Source organism: Glycine max, chromosome 12, assembly GCF_000004515.6.
Source record: "Glycine max cultivar Williams 82 chromosome 12, Glycine_max_v4.0, whole genome shotgun sequence".
NCBI lineage: Eukaryota > Viridiplantae > Streptophyta > Magnoliopsida > Fabales > Fabaceae > Glycine > Glycine max.
This window is the reverse complement of record NC_038248.2, coordinates 1632268-1646715: the sequence shown is the minus strand read 5'-3', so window position 1 is coordinate 1646715 and position 14448 is coordinate 1632268. Positions and strand designations below refer to the sequence as shown.

Below are 14448 nucleotides of genomic sequence, written 5' to 3'. Positions count from 1 at the left end.
ATAATACTCCAATCTCTCACCATGACCATTTATTTGATAATTATTACTTGCTTGTAACCTAGTTTTAGTATTTTTCTTCCACTTGCATCATATCTTTATTTTTTTTTGTCAGCTAAATCACCATTTTTACTAAAAAGTATTAAATTGCATCGCATTTTATAAAATTTAATTGATGGCCTATATTATATTTTAGTTTACTTATACAAAAAATATTTTAAGGGTATTTTTGTTTAGTGTGTATTGGTTTTAAATATTATTGATAAAAAAATAAATATTTATTATTAACCTTAAAATTTTAAAAACTTTACGTCACCTCCAAATACTATATAATATGAGTGTTTGAATTCTTTTTATTTGTCGTTTTTAATTTTTAGTAAATATTTAGAACGTTTAAAAATAATTGTCGATTACTCATTATCACTAAAGTAAAAATAAATCCTTAAGTAGAGAATCAAGAACGATTGGTAACAGTTTTATTTATATCAAAATATAATGTTTTTTTAACTTCCCTGAAAAACAAGTTTTAGATAAAATTATAGTTTAAACATTTCTTGAAGATAATAAAGTGTAGTTATCTTCTTCTTTTTCCTGGTACAATGCTACTTGATACTATATGAGGCTGATTACAACCTATCTAATTCTTTACTTGGGTTGGGGTATCCAACCCCAAATGTTGGTAGCATGACCCCACTGACGAGTTAAAATCTGTGTTCTTTATCTTTTATGTATTAGTAAACATTCTTAGAATAAAAACTTTCTCACTTTTATTTTACTTTTCTTCTTCCAAATATCATCATTCTAATAATAATAATAATAATTAAATTCCAAATTAATGGAAAAAATCATTCGATTCCATCCAAAGAAAACTCTTTATTTTCTAAACTACATTATTTTGTATCCTAATAAAGCTCTCTCGTGTAATAGAACACTTTCAAAAAAACTGTTTTAATTAAGGTTACCAAATATATAAATCATTACTTAATAAAAAAATATTTTTATTTCTCTTTTGGACGTAAATTTCATATAGCAAAATAAATTCTCTTTTAAATATATTAAATTACTCCCATTTATCTTTATTTTATTTATATATTTTACACTTGGAAGTTTTCACTGTTTATTTCTGTCTATATGATCATTTATCACTATTTCTCAATCAAATTGTAATATATTTTTTTAAAAAAATTGTCAATAAGTAAGAATAACCTTATATTATAAATTAAATTATTCATTATAAATCCAAATTATTATTTTTAAAGTGTAAATCTAAACTATAAATAATATTGAGTAATGCTTACAAATATTCTTACTAGTAAAAAATTATTAAATAAAATCATAAATATATTAAATATTTTAAAAGCATAAAACACATTCAATACTTATGAGACGTTTATTTCACAAATTCATCTTGCATTCTTGGTAATTACATCTCCAGGAATATTATCCTCTTGCACACAAAAAAATGTGTTTGATTAACTTTTAATATTCTTGTAAATATTTTTAAAGTTTTTTTTTTACCATGACATTAGTGTAAAATATTTATCAATTTTGTTGATAACTAATTTTTTTTGTGAGAATATTTGTAAGCATTACTCAATATTTTTAAAACTTTAAGCATTACTCGAAATTTTTCCATAAAAAAAGAACTACTTGTAAGCATTACTTGAGTTTGAATTCAATCCTCTTGAGAATATTTGTAAGCATTATTCAATACTTTTACAAATATTCAGGAAGAAAGATCTCACTGAAGGAAACCTTTAGTGAGATCTTTTTTTTCAATCACAATTTTTTTCCATAAAAAGACTCAAATTCAAAATTTTATTGAAGAGAATTGAATTCAGTATCACTCAGACTAACGACTTATTGATATATTTTTAAATTTTTAAAACAATAAATAAAAATTAAATTTATAGTGGATTTAAAAAATAACTTCTCACATTTTCATGTAGCATGTAACTTTCCCACCTCATTATATAAGAATACAACTTTCCTAGAAAATAAAAGATATCCAAAAATTTGATTCCTTTTAACAAATTTGAGAATCCAAGATGATTTCTTAAAATAAACTTAGTCTTAATCTCTTATTGTATAAGAAAAATGGGATGGGAGGATTAATAAAAATATTATTAGTTAGAACATCTATATATATATATTATAATTTTGATAATTATTATATCATTTTTATAATTTGATATAAGATATAATTTTATTGATCTAACTTTTGAATTATATTTACATATTATCAAGATGTTTATATTAAATTTTGTCAAAATTTAACAATAAAAAAATAATCAAATGATTTATATTTTAATATATTTTTAAATGTTTATATTACATCAATTTTAATTTATATGAACGAGATAATAAAAAAATGAATTAATATAATATTTTATATGTGATATGTGTGAAATGAATTTTCAGCAGTAAATTATAAGACAATATTATTTAAATGAAAGTTATAAAATAATATAATAATTATTAAAATTATATTTGTTTAATCTATTCCTTCTTTATATCTATAAATATAAAAGATTCGAATATAAAATTCTCCTTAAAAAAAATTAAACTTGTTAACCTCTGATGCAGTTTTATGTTATGATGATTGCAATCATAAGTTGAATGAAGTTAATGTCATGGATCTCGTGCAATGAATCTTGTGCGACGCAAAACAAAACAAGAACAACAGACTGGTAAGAAAAACAGGCTATCATTTTCTGAACGACCCCTCTTATTCAATATTCAATGTTCAGAAACTTCTACTATGGTCCAGTCACGATGAAATTGCTACTAGTTATGAAAATGTGCATATGTTATGTGGTGGAGATTAAATAAGAAGAATATGAATTCATTTTAAAGTGAAAGAGTTGTCTCAGAGAGAGAAACAAAAATTAGGCTTAATTATATTTGAGCAAATTACTTTAATGCCTCGTGAGGTTTTTTAAATTATGCATAATATTTTTCTTTTTTCTTTTATATTTTAAAATAACTAACAAGAATATTGATTTTATTTTGTCTATTTTTTTTTCTTATCCAAATTAAACAAAAATTGAATAGTACACACCTCCAATTATTATTAATCCGTTTAAATATAGTCGAAAATTGCCAAATACTGTGTGTTGTCATTGAATCATATTTCACAAAGGCAAATCAAACATTTTTTTCTTCTTCGATACACAAATCAAACAAATCCAAGTTTGGGTTTGTTTCGGTTTCAAATACTAATACTTTACTTACAGTTTAAATACTGTCAAGGTAAATACGTTTATACGGTTAACTAATTAAAAATTACTTCGAATATGTATAAATTTTTATATGTACTCCAAATTTAATTTTTATATTAATTATTATAAAATACAATTCATACATTATAATTCAAGATTGAGCGAGATCAATACTACATTATTAAATTGTAAAATAAATACTACATTAATAATACTTCAGAAGGTATTGTAAATTGTAAAATAAATATATTTCATACAAAAATAATTGCGCACAGTCCAAATATTACACACAGTAGGGAGGAGAAAGTAAATAAACATCGTTTAGCCATTTAGGTACAAAGTTTTCTAGCTGCCCCAAATTCTCTATTCCAGACATAAGTTGAGAAGAAAGATGTGCTCCATAGCAAAAACAAATTGCACTCAAAATTATTAAAATTCCAAACTTAGAATAATAAAATAAAACATTAACCAAAACCCGTTTCTTACACGCAGGCAAGGGATAGGAATTAAAACAAGTTCCCTGACCAAGCTGAAGACTTGAGTTTGAAAGCATGCAAAGAAAGCTTTCAATCTGTATTTAATCTTAATCAACGGGAAAGAAGAGAGAAAAAAAAAACATAAAAAATGAAAAAACATGAAGAATAACAAAATCAAAAGACATAGACTGCTGATACTAGTAACGCTTTCCAAGAATTATGCCAAAGACAATGGACACAAGAGCTACACCCAAGATGAACTTGAAATTTATGACAGGAGAATCATGGCCAGTTTGAACATGAGTCTCGGATGAAGATGATGTCTGACCACTTGTTACTTCTGACTTTTTCTTGCTCTTTCTTTTTGATGGAATCGAGAGGCTTGAACCAATGTCCCTGGATTTTACTTCCAACCCTTCTTTCTGATCAACACTCTCATCACCCTGAAACATCATTAGAAAATAGAAACAAGTCATCTAAATAGAAAATAGTAGAGAAGAAGTCATTTGTTATCTTGTACTCATATGTTTTAAACTTTTCCATTGCACTTTGACAAGGTATAATAGTTAGTTAGTTTGAGTGTTTGACTAGGGGAAGAGTTCAAATTTCAACATTCTCCAAATCATAATTAATTATATTTCCACAAAAATGCTCGATATTATCAGTAAGTCACACCCTCCCCAGGGTCCCAATAAAGTCAATGAAAATATTGCTGAGGAAGTGTTTTGATGGCATTCATTTTATGTTATTTGGGAGGAACTTTAACATTATGCCCAAAGGTTTTCCATTTGTTCCGGCACAAAAACACGAGAGATTGGGAACTTTTGGCTGGGGAATTACCTTAACTGAGGATTTATCACCAGCAACTCGCAATTTCTGCTCTAGATCTGTCACTTGTTTCTGTAAAAGAGAGATATCATTTTTCTTAGTTTCAAGTTCTTCAAGAGAATTTTTCAAGGCTGCCTCAAGTTCCAACTTCTGAGACTCTGCTCCTTCCTGTTTTTTTAAATGAAATAAAATAAAATAAATCAGTATTCTTCTTTCTGGGACCATAATGGTCTGGGAGGATTATGTTTGTTTAGCTTTTTTCTTTCAACATTTCTTGCTACCATGAAAAAATATGTAATTCGAGTAAAAAATTACATGGGATACCTGGTTCACATTACCATCCCGTGCAAGTTGCAACTCTTTCTCAAGTGCTGCAACCTTATCATTCAACACATTTCTATCATTGAATTTTTGTGCATAGTCTTCCAACTTTGAACTTAATTCTGCCTCTCTTTGAGAAGCAGCAGCTTGAACACTTCCAACCTTCAAAACATCAGATTAATCACCAAAGTTCATTCAATTTAACAGTATTTTAACAATTTAGTTTCCATAGGTACTAATGTACTATGTTTCTAAACATTGCACTTAATTAAAAAAAAAAGCAGGAACTCTCAGCACTACCTCTTCGTTTAGTCTAGATTCAGCTTTTGTCAGTTTCCCTTCAATTTCCTGCAGCTGACTTCGCAATGCAGATTTCTCAGCAATCTCAATTTTGAGAGTTTCGACCTCGGATCTCAGGGAGCCTTCAATTTTCTGTTGTTCCTTCAACTTCTCTTCAAGGTCAAATATCAGAGACTGAAGTTCCTTCTTTAAATCCTGATTAGTATCATTGAGCAAGTTCTTCTCATCCACCAGTGAAGATATCTGCAAGTTGATATCATTTCATTCAGAGATTCTCTATTAATCATGATTTGCACAAAATGATTATTTCAGAAAATTATATTTCCACCAATAGCAATAGAAGAAGGAAAAATAAGGAAATATCAATACAAATAGTCTGTATCTCATGTACCTGTGAATTTAATGTCTGTACTTCTGCACTATGCTTTGTCCCTAATTTTTCCATGGCATCCTTCAAGGTGAGTAGCTCTTTATCTGTTTCCTCCTTCTCAACAAGTGCTGCAGAGAGCTTCTCCTGTAAATCACTTAATTTGGATTCATAGCTAGCTATTTCCTGATTAAGCTTTGAATTTTCTTCATTTAGCCCTGCAGTTTCTTTTTCATGGTGGAGTGACTTGTTTTGAAGTTCCTCAATGACAATTTCAAGATGCTTTAATTTTATGAGACTCTGCTCCAGTTCAGCTTTATGAGTTCCAGAAGTTGCAACTGCTTCACGTGCATGTTCTTCGAAAAGCTTTATTTGGCCTTCTAGTGTATTCAGCTTCTCATTCAATTCTTTGGTTTCGGATTCCTTCTCAGTATGCCTCTGCAATGCTTCTTGTAATTGTGATTCTACTTTTAGAATGAGAGCTTCATTTGCACATTGAATTTCAGAGGATTTTGATTGTAAATCATTCAGTTCAGTTATACTGTTCTTATGAGACACAAGTTCTTGAGCAGCGGCTTCCTTCTCGGATAGAGCATGGTTCAATGATTCCTCAAGTTCATCAATCTTGGTTTTCAGTTGAATGTTTGTTCCAACCAGTAATTCATTTTCACTAAAAGACTGGGAACTTTTGCTCTCGGCTTCTAAAATTTTCCGTTTCAAATCTTCATTTTCACTTTCCAAAGAAGCCAGTTTGCTCAAACTCTCTTCAAATTCATTCTTCACAGATGTAGATTGTTCCCCAGCCTTTGCTATCTGTTCCTCCAAAATCTTAATTTTCTCAAGCAGGGACTGAACCTCAGAGTCCTTGTTGTTGAATTTTTCTATAGCTTCTTGGAATTTCTGTTCTGAATCTCTCGTCAGAGACTCGTGCAACAATTGAAGTTCTGAGTGTCTTGCAGCTGTCTCCTCTATATCTCTTCCTCTTACGACAAGGTTTTCTTCTGAAGCTTTAAGTTTCTCAATTATTTCACTCTCTCTCAATTCAGCTTCCCTGAGATCACTTTCAGTGCTTTGCAATTTATCTTGTGTAAGATTTAAATCATCCCTCAAAATTTCCAATAGGTTTTCTTTCTCAGCAAGCTTCTCATTCAAACTGATAGAAGCATCTTCTAAATTTTTCTTTTCTTCTGTCACTGCATTCAAAGAATCTTCTAATTCCTTTCCTCTTTCATTAGCCGCTTGCAGAGTAGTTTCGAGGGTTGAGGCTCGTGCTTGAATTGCCTCAAGTTCTGATGTCAGATTAGATACATCATCAAGGTATTTATTGGCTTGCCCTTCTGAAGCACCACGCTTCTCTTCTAGTGTGCTTATTTGTTGTTCTAGTTCCTGAATTCTGTATTTCTCTGCTTCAAGTAACAACTCCAACTCACTCACCTTTTTATCAGAATCTTCCAATTTGGAGTGAGAGCTCTGGATTAAATCTTCCAGTTCTCGGCTACGCTCATGGTTCATACTGGCTCGGTCTTCGTGCTCGGCACATTTTTCGTTGACATTCTTCAACTCCTCTTCTAATTGTGAACTCCGCAAAGATGACTGATTTAAGTCGGATTCAAGTAGAGCTACTTTTTCGGTGTACTCCTGTAGCTGGCTATTAAGAAGACTCTTCTCTTCCTTGGCCTCTTCTAATTTAGCGTTGAGATTAGATATTTGCTCAGATAATTCAGCCACTTCTCTCTCAGCATCACTGGTTTTCAATTGTACTAAGTTTAATTGTTGCTCAAGCTCCACGTTCCTCTGCTCTGCTGCTATGAAGCGTGTTTCCAGCTCCCTCAATTGTGATTTTGCCTCTTCTGCAGCTGCAGTTGATGTCTGAATATGTCCCTCAAGTTCAAGACTCCTTTGAGTAGCAGTAGCTGCAGCAGCTCCAGATTCATTATGGAGATCTTCCAAAGACTTCACCTTCTGCTCAAGCTCTGCATTGTTTGAAAGTGCCTGGGATAAAAGAGAATCTGTTCTAAGAAAATTTTCGCCTGAGAGCTTTAGCTTTTCCTCTAAATCAGCGCACAGCTCCTCAAACTTCTTCGAACTACGAGTTAGATCTTCCATGGTTGCTTCAAGAGTTTCTTTTTCTGTTTTAAATTTAGTCAGTTCCTCTTGTACAGTGAGAAACTGTGCTTCCTGACTCTTGAGTGCAGCTTCAATTGATTCCCTCAATTTTTCCTCCTCCTGCAACTTGGACCTTGCAGTTTCCAACTCCGAAATTTTTTCTTCCAGTTCTTCCTTTGTAGAGGCCAACAGATTTTGAAGTGCTAACATGTCTTCCTTTACCTGTGTTTCTGAAGTCTTTATCAGGTTTAATTCATTGGTCAACTCGTCCACTAAAGAGTCCCTTGAAGACAGTCTTTCCTCAACTTCCAATAGCTGGGATTTTGAGAGTGTCAACTCCTCTTGGATGGTAGAGAGTTCAGCTGTGGTTGTTTTAAGTGCTTCTTCAACCTTTTGATTTTCAGCAATCTTATCATAAACTCCTTTCAATTCTTCCTTAAGGGAAGCCATCTCATCTTCCACTCCTTTTGCAGTCAGTTTGGCTTCTTCGAGTAGTCTCTCAAATTCCAAGGCCTTTTTTCCCTCAGATTCAGCATGTGAACCACTTTGCTTATGCAGCTCCTCGAATTTCTGTGCCTCATCTGCTGAAAGTTGTAGCTCATCCTGCAATTCCTGCATCCTCTTTCTGGAGTTTTCAAGCTCAAGGTTCATACCATCAAATGCTTCCTTCACTTGAAAAAGCTCCTTCTGCTTCACTTCTTGACTTTGCAGCGCCTCTTCAAGAGTGCTGAGCTGCTGATTATATTTATTCTCAGCCTCAAGAATCTGCTCTTGCAATTTCTTGTGACTCAGATCCAGCTCTTCATATTTCTTTCCACTTTCCTCCAATTTCTCCTTTGTAACTGAGATCTCTCCCTTCAGCTGATCATTTTCATGCTCAGAGGTCTTCAAAGATTCTGTTAGTCTTTGGAGTTCAACCTCGAGTTCCTGTATCTTCTCTTGGGCTTCTAGAAATTCTCTGCTAGGAGAATCTGAGCTTCTTTCAGTTTTGTGGGACTTATCATCAATGGAATTCTCTTCTTTCTCAACCTTAATGAATTCTCCATCAAAGGCATTCTCTTCCTCTTCTTTCTTTACTTCACTTGGCAGGTCTCCATTTGTCTCCTGCAATAAATCAATAAAAAATATGCACATTAAACATTATATAGTTTGTACTAAAAGCTTGCTACTACAATACTATCAAGTATCAACAGAAGTGCGACCAATACAACACCTAACCATTTTGGCCTATGGTAAATGACTTAAATGTAAATCATCTATTAAGAGTTACAAGATATAGTCTCAAGCTCCTGGTTAATGGATTAAGCGTGCAGTAAGTGCTCACATTGTTGCAATAATAACATATGGAAACAAAAGCAGCTGATCAAAGCTGCAGGTGATCAACTAGAGAATAAATAAAATATAAAAATTATACTAAAGTATCAACTAAATGAAACATTATATGCTAAGTTCATTATATGATAGGACTGTAGAGAAATAGAAGTTCTAAGCAATTTATTAGGTCTTGAAATTTATACTCTCTCAATTGATCATCATTTGTTAAAACAGTATAATAACTCCTATGTCTCTTATATTTGTTTTTCTTATCGGAGTTTCTTAGAATCTATATGGATAGATACAACTATATCTTTAAAATTTATAAATTTTCGAACTAAGCATATAGAGAAAAAATAAAAATAAAAAAACCAGCACAATGGCTTCTCCCTTTTATGTATCCTCTAACTCAGTCCTCATCTTCCATCCTTGTAATTCAATACCATTTCCACAAAAACACAACTACTGAGTCTAAATGGAAGTAGGTGTGCACAATCTGTGGATTACATAAAAATATCCAAATTGGAACGAGGAAGCTCACTGATCAGTGCAATAGCGACAATTCTGAAGGATATGCTAAAAGAAGCTTTAGAAATAACTCTTAACTAAGATTACTTTATACAGTATGCAACTTCTAAAATAACAGTGCAATAAGACAATAATACCTTAATGCTTTCATTCTTATGATCCGCCTCCTCAACAACCTTTGTCACTGAAACTTCTGATATGACTTTTTTCTCTTCTTCCATGTTCGCTTCCTTATATTGACTGCTTTACAAGCAAAGAAGAAAGAAGAGGCTTTTAGATGTAGTTACTGGGATATAGACTTGGTTGTTGCTGTCGAGGTACTTAATTCACAATCCTCCCTTTAATGTACCAAATGAAATGAAATACGCAAAATGGAGAACATATATATAGCATAAGAAAAAGAGAGGTAGGGAGGGGGACAAGACACTCTTGTACTGCATACTAACACAATTCTTCCTAATGGGTTTGAGTTTCATACGAGAGAGTTATTGCAACAAGTACCAACATTCGAATCACACGAATACTAGTATTAATTTTAATTTTCAAGGCCAACGTCATTTATGAATTTATTGTGATAATAGTTTCCTCACATGAAACAATAAATGAACTCATTAAAAATATTAATTTTATATGAAAAAGTGTCACTTCGTCAACATCATCCCACTGGTAATATTTTTGTTGAATAAATATATAATATATTTTAATATTTTTATTTAAATTAAAGTTTTTACATTATTTTTTTAATTTACAAAACAAATAATAATCCTTAGTAAAAAAATATAAAAAAACATATTAAATAAAATAATATACAAAAAATGTAGAAAATATTAAATAAAATTAAAAAATATAAATTAATTCATTACATAATAAAAAAATATTTCTGATTTAAAAAAATGCTTAAAAAATTGAAGTCGTAAAATAATTTATTATTTTAATAACAAAAAATTTTCATTTATAACTTTAAAATCGTGAGAAAAAACCAAAAAAAAATCTTTAAAATTTTAAAGTCATATTTTAAAAAAATAAAAAATTAAAGTGATAAATTTTTTTATGAGTTCAATGTAAAAAAAAGTCCTAACAGATTATACCACTCTCAATTAAAAGGTGTAACATTGCTATAATTTAACACCTTTTAAATTATTAATTTAATTTTTACCACAAATGGTGAAATTGAAAAAAAAAAATTGCCCCTGATGATAATTGCCTCGGATTGGTCGTTTGGCCCCCCATTCATGACAGGTACAAAATCTTCTGCACTTATTACAGATTGAAATGTGTACCAGCATCAATGACGACTCATGGAAAAGAAAAGAGAGAAAAATAACGACAATGATCATATGCATCACTAAGAATATAAATGAATAATTCCATTTTGAAGATGGAAAAATCTAGAAAATCAAAATTGAATACATCGAATCAATAAATAGAATAATTAGATATATTTCTAGTTCACATGATCACATGATTATGCGGCATGTGAATATAAATTTTGCATTACAAAATCATGTAAAATTTTATAAATACTTATATTTATGTTTATAAATCGAATTATAGAAAGATAGTAGTATGATGTAAAAAGATTGACAGAACTTTATCTCGTCAAAATCTGATATAATTTCCATGTACATACGAAATAATCTCTCCCGAACATGCGTGGAAAAAGTAGTACTCACAATAATAACTAATAATTAATGACAACTATTAACAAGTGTCCAAAAATATATTAGTAAGATAATTAAAATATATATTGGTAAAAAAATATTATCAATGCCCCTATAAATAAATAAAAATCTTTAACATAATTTTAATAAAAAATAATATAAATTTCTTAATTAATACCTTGTGACACTGATTAATAAAATCCTTGATTAAGTTAATTAGACATGCAAAACCATTGGATGAATGTTGAAAAAATTGATTTTAAATGAAATTAGTTTGTAAAATTGATTTTGAGTTTTTGAAGTAAAGTGATTTATGTTTAGATGTTTTATTACAAAATTAAATTATGAGTAATATGCATTATGCAGTTTTAATTTAATACAAAAGTTACTCAATGATATTTCAAACTTAAAAAATTAATTTTAAAATTTTCACTAATATAAAACCAAATATATAAAAATGAATTATGAAATCTGATTAGGGGTTTTGTGAAGAATTGAATCATGTGGGAAGACGAAGGTGTCCGAGGGGAACGTTGGTTAGTCATGAAGAATTGTGGGACCCAAAGATCAAACATTCAAAGATAAAAAGGAATTGCTTACTACCTGTATATATGAGTAGGCCCACTTTTCATAGTTAGCTACTGAGCCCCCATCAAACCTTTTCCTTTTAAAATTTAAATAATTAAATAAATATATATTCAGCAAAGTTAGAGTGCCTTGATTTCACCTTTTTCATTCATGGTAAATCATAATCATCTGCGCTCTTCACGTTGAAACTTTCTGTAATTTTTAATTAAATAATTTCAAAATTCAGTTTAATAAATCATTTATTGTTATTGTATAATTAAAATAATTGAATTTAAAGTCTATACTATTCCGAAGCAAAAAATATGGACAACCGATGAAAACAAGTGTACAATGACAACAATTAAATTCGAATTAAGTGGGTTACTCCATAATTCATTGACTTTAATTTTATGCAATGCTATACGTTAGTCGATAATTAATTGAGTTTAAATTTGTATGCAATGTTAGTGTAAAAAAAATACTATATTATTTTTAAAGCAACTATTAAAAAAATAAATAAATAAAATATAATAATTTGTGATTGAATGAGTGCAAAATAATTTTAAAGTAACAATACATTTTAATTAAATTTATATTTATAAATATGATTATTAAATTATAATCATGATGTAAAAATAGATAAATAAAATTTAGTGCATAAGAATCAAATTATAATTCACTCTTAAAGAAAAAACTTTACCAAAAAGACAATGATTTATCTTAATTGTTCTTGTTTAAATTATAACAAATAAATATTTTAAGTAAATTGTCAAATTCCTTAAAAAGGATCCTCCTTAGTTGGCTAGTTGCAAAAAGTCAAACCTAGTAAAAGTAAAGGTCAGAGTAGTGTTTTACCAAAAAAAGTAGAGGTAATTGTGAACTTTAAGAATAAAAAATTGCGAACAAAAGTGAAGGTGGCAGAGGCTGAGATTCCTGAGAGAAAACTACCGTTTCTTTTCTTTTCTTTGTTGTGTGAATTAAATAATTTTTTCTATCATCTACCCTTGCTTTGTTAAGCAGTATTAAAGGACTAAAGGTACATCAAGCTACATCTGAATGTCTTTATATATGTAAATTAATTTCAATGCAATAAGATCTAAACAGACATAAAAATCAAATTATATATAATGTATAAAATAATCACCACCTAACGCCTGAAAGCTAAGACACAAGAATCAATTAAATGAAAAGCTTCTTGGTTTGATAACTATTAGTTTTCTAATTTTTACAGAAACGGATGATTGCTTTTACAGAGATCGATCTCCAGATCAAAAACCCTTTCTCAATGAAAACTGGGCAAAGAATACATACATACATATATATATATATGACTACAAAAATTCAAATTGAACTTTCAAAAAGAGACAATATGAATCAAGGTTAGAGATGAAAAATGAAGATTAAACTAACCCAACACGATCAAAACCAATAAGGGGATGATGATCGGGGGTGAAAAACATCAACTATTTGTGATCAGAATACTGAAACACTCTCAAAAGTTGTATCCTATGCACAGCAGAAAATATATAGAACAAACACAACCATTGATCATATTGAGAGAACAGATTCTGATCCCACAAAATGACAATCAAGTATCAAAAGATCAAAGAGACAAATAATATGATGATATGATAATTAAGAAGAAACAAAACAGCACACAGAGTTAGCTTTGGTTATTGAGTATTCAGAAAAGAAAAAAAAAAACAAAGGGAATCTGAAAACACAAGTCCAAAGCAGCTGGGTTGGTTGGTAGGTTAGTTCATTCGGCATGATGAACCGACATGGCTATATATGATATATATGAGTAAGGAAAGGGGAAAGAGAGAGAGAGAATTCTTGCCTGGGAAAAGTTGCTTTGCTTTGCTTTGGTTTGCTTGCAGAAAATGTTTACTATTGTTCGAATCTGAAAATAATAAAAAAAGCAATTGGGAAAATAGGAAATGGAGTGGTGAAGGTGGTGTGCGATGATGGAAATTGAGAAAAAATGGAAGATCAAAGGTATATAAGTTAAGGTTGGAGACGATGAGAGAAGACCATCTCTTCTTTAGGAGCATTGAGACAATGGTGGTGGGGCCTTCTAACAGCCAATCCGACACATTAGTGGGTCGGATCGCCCCTAATTTAAATATTGCCACCCTTTTTTCATTTATTTACCAAACCTTGTGTCATATTTCATAAATCATCATCATTTTTTTCTACAAATATTAAATATAAGATTAAATAAATTTTGAGTTTAATGATAATGGTGATGCATTGTGCTCATATTTAATCATAAATTATCATTTATATAATTTTTGGGTAATTATTATAAAATTAATAAATTTATTATATATGATGAATTATAATTAAATAATAGTATAAAATTATTTTCAACTATTTTTTTTAATTAATTTTAACCCATGAAAACATGATGTGTTTCTAATATTAATGTGTGGGCTAGTGAATGATGTGGCAATTTGACAAATATATACTAATATCACACTCTATTAATTAGTGTGTTAAAATAACCATATAAATCAAAATTTAGATTATCAGTAGCATGTTCATGTATGTGTCAAATTATCATGTGATCGCTTATACGTTACTTCATCATTTTGCATTAAAAAAAACTTATAATAGATTGATGAGAGATCAAAATTGTCATACTTAAAATACTTGAAAGGTTAAACGTGTAGTAAAAAAAATTAGAGACAAAAATTACACAATCATAAAATTATAAGAATAAAAACCAAAAGTAAATTTAAGCATAATAAAAAACATTA

The 14448-nt window shown here is 29.8% G+C and overlaps 1 protein-coding gene across 3 annotated transcripts; it reads right to left on the bottom strand.

The window, feature by feature from the left end:
- Positions 1-3661: 3661 nt before the first annotated feature.
- LOC100792883 (myosin-4) lies at positions 3662-13782 on the bottom strand. 3 transcript variants are annotated; one of them, XM_006591971.4, is made up of 8 exons: positions 13527-13750; positions 11847-11899; positions 9596-9698; positions 5535-8720; positions 5144-5386; positions 4847-5005; positions 4535-4690; positions 3662-4137 (listed from the first exon to the last, which is right to left on the bottom strand). In XM_006591971.4, the coding sequence occupies exons 3-8, from the start codon at positions 9677-9679 to the stop codon at positions 3892-3894; spliced, it is 4074 nt and encodes a 1357-aa protein (XP_006592034.1). In that variant the 5' UTR covers positions 9680-9698; positions 11847-11899; positions 13527-13750; the 3' UTR covers positions 3662-3891. The 3 variants fall into 3 exon arrangements, with proteins under 3 accessions (XP_006592034.1, XP_006592033.1, XP_040863263.1); XM_006591970.4 differs by lacking the exon at positions 11847-11899 and having other exon boundaries at positions 13527-13782; XM_041007329.1 differs by having other exon boundaries at positions 9596-11899.
- Between the last annotated feature and the right edge of the window lie 666 nt (positions 13783-14448).

Bases quoted from the DNA above. Each gene is read 5' to 3' on its own strand.
- LOC100792883 (XM_006591970.4), bottom strand. From the start codon at position 9,679: ATGGAAGAAGAGAAAAAAGTCATATCAGAAGTTTCAGTGACAAAGGTT. The intron at 5,387-5,534 runs GTACATGAGATA...ATCAACTTGCAG, and splicing joins TACAGACATTAAATTCACAG to ATATCTTCACTGGTGGATGA. The intron at 4,138-4,534 runs GTAATTCCCCAG...ATGATGTTTCAG, and splicing joins GTGATAAATCCTCAGTTAAG to GGTGATGAGAGTGTTGATCA.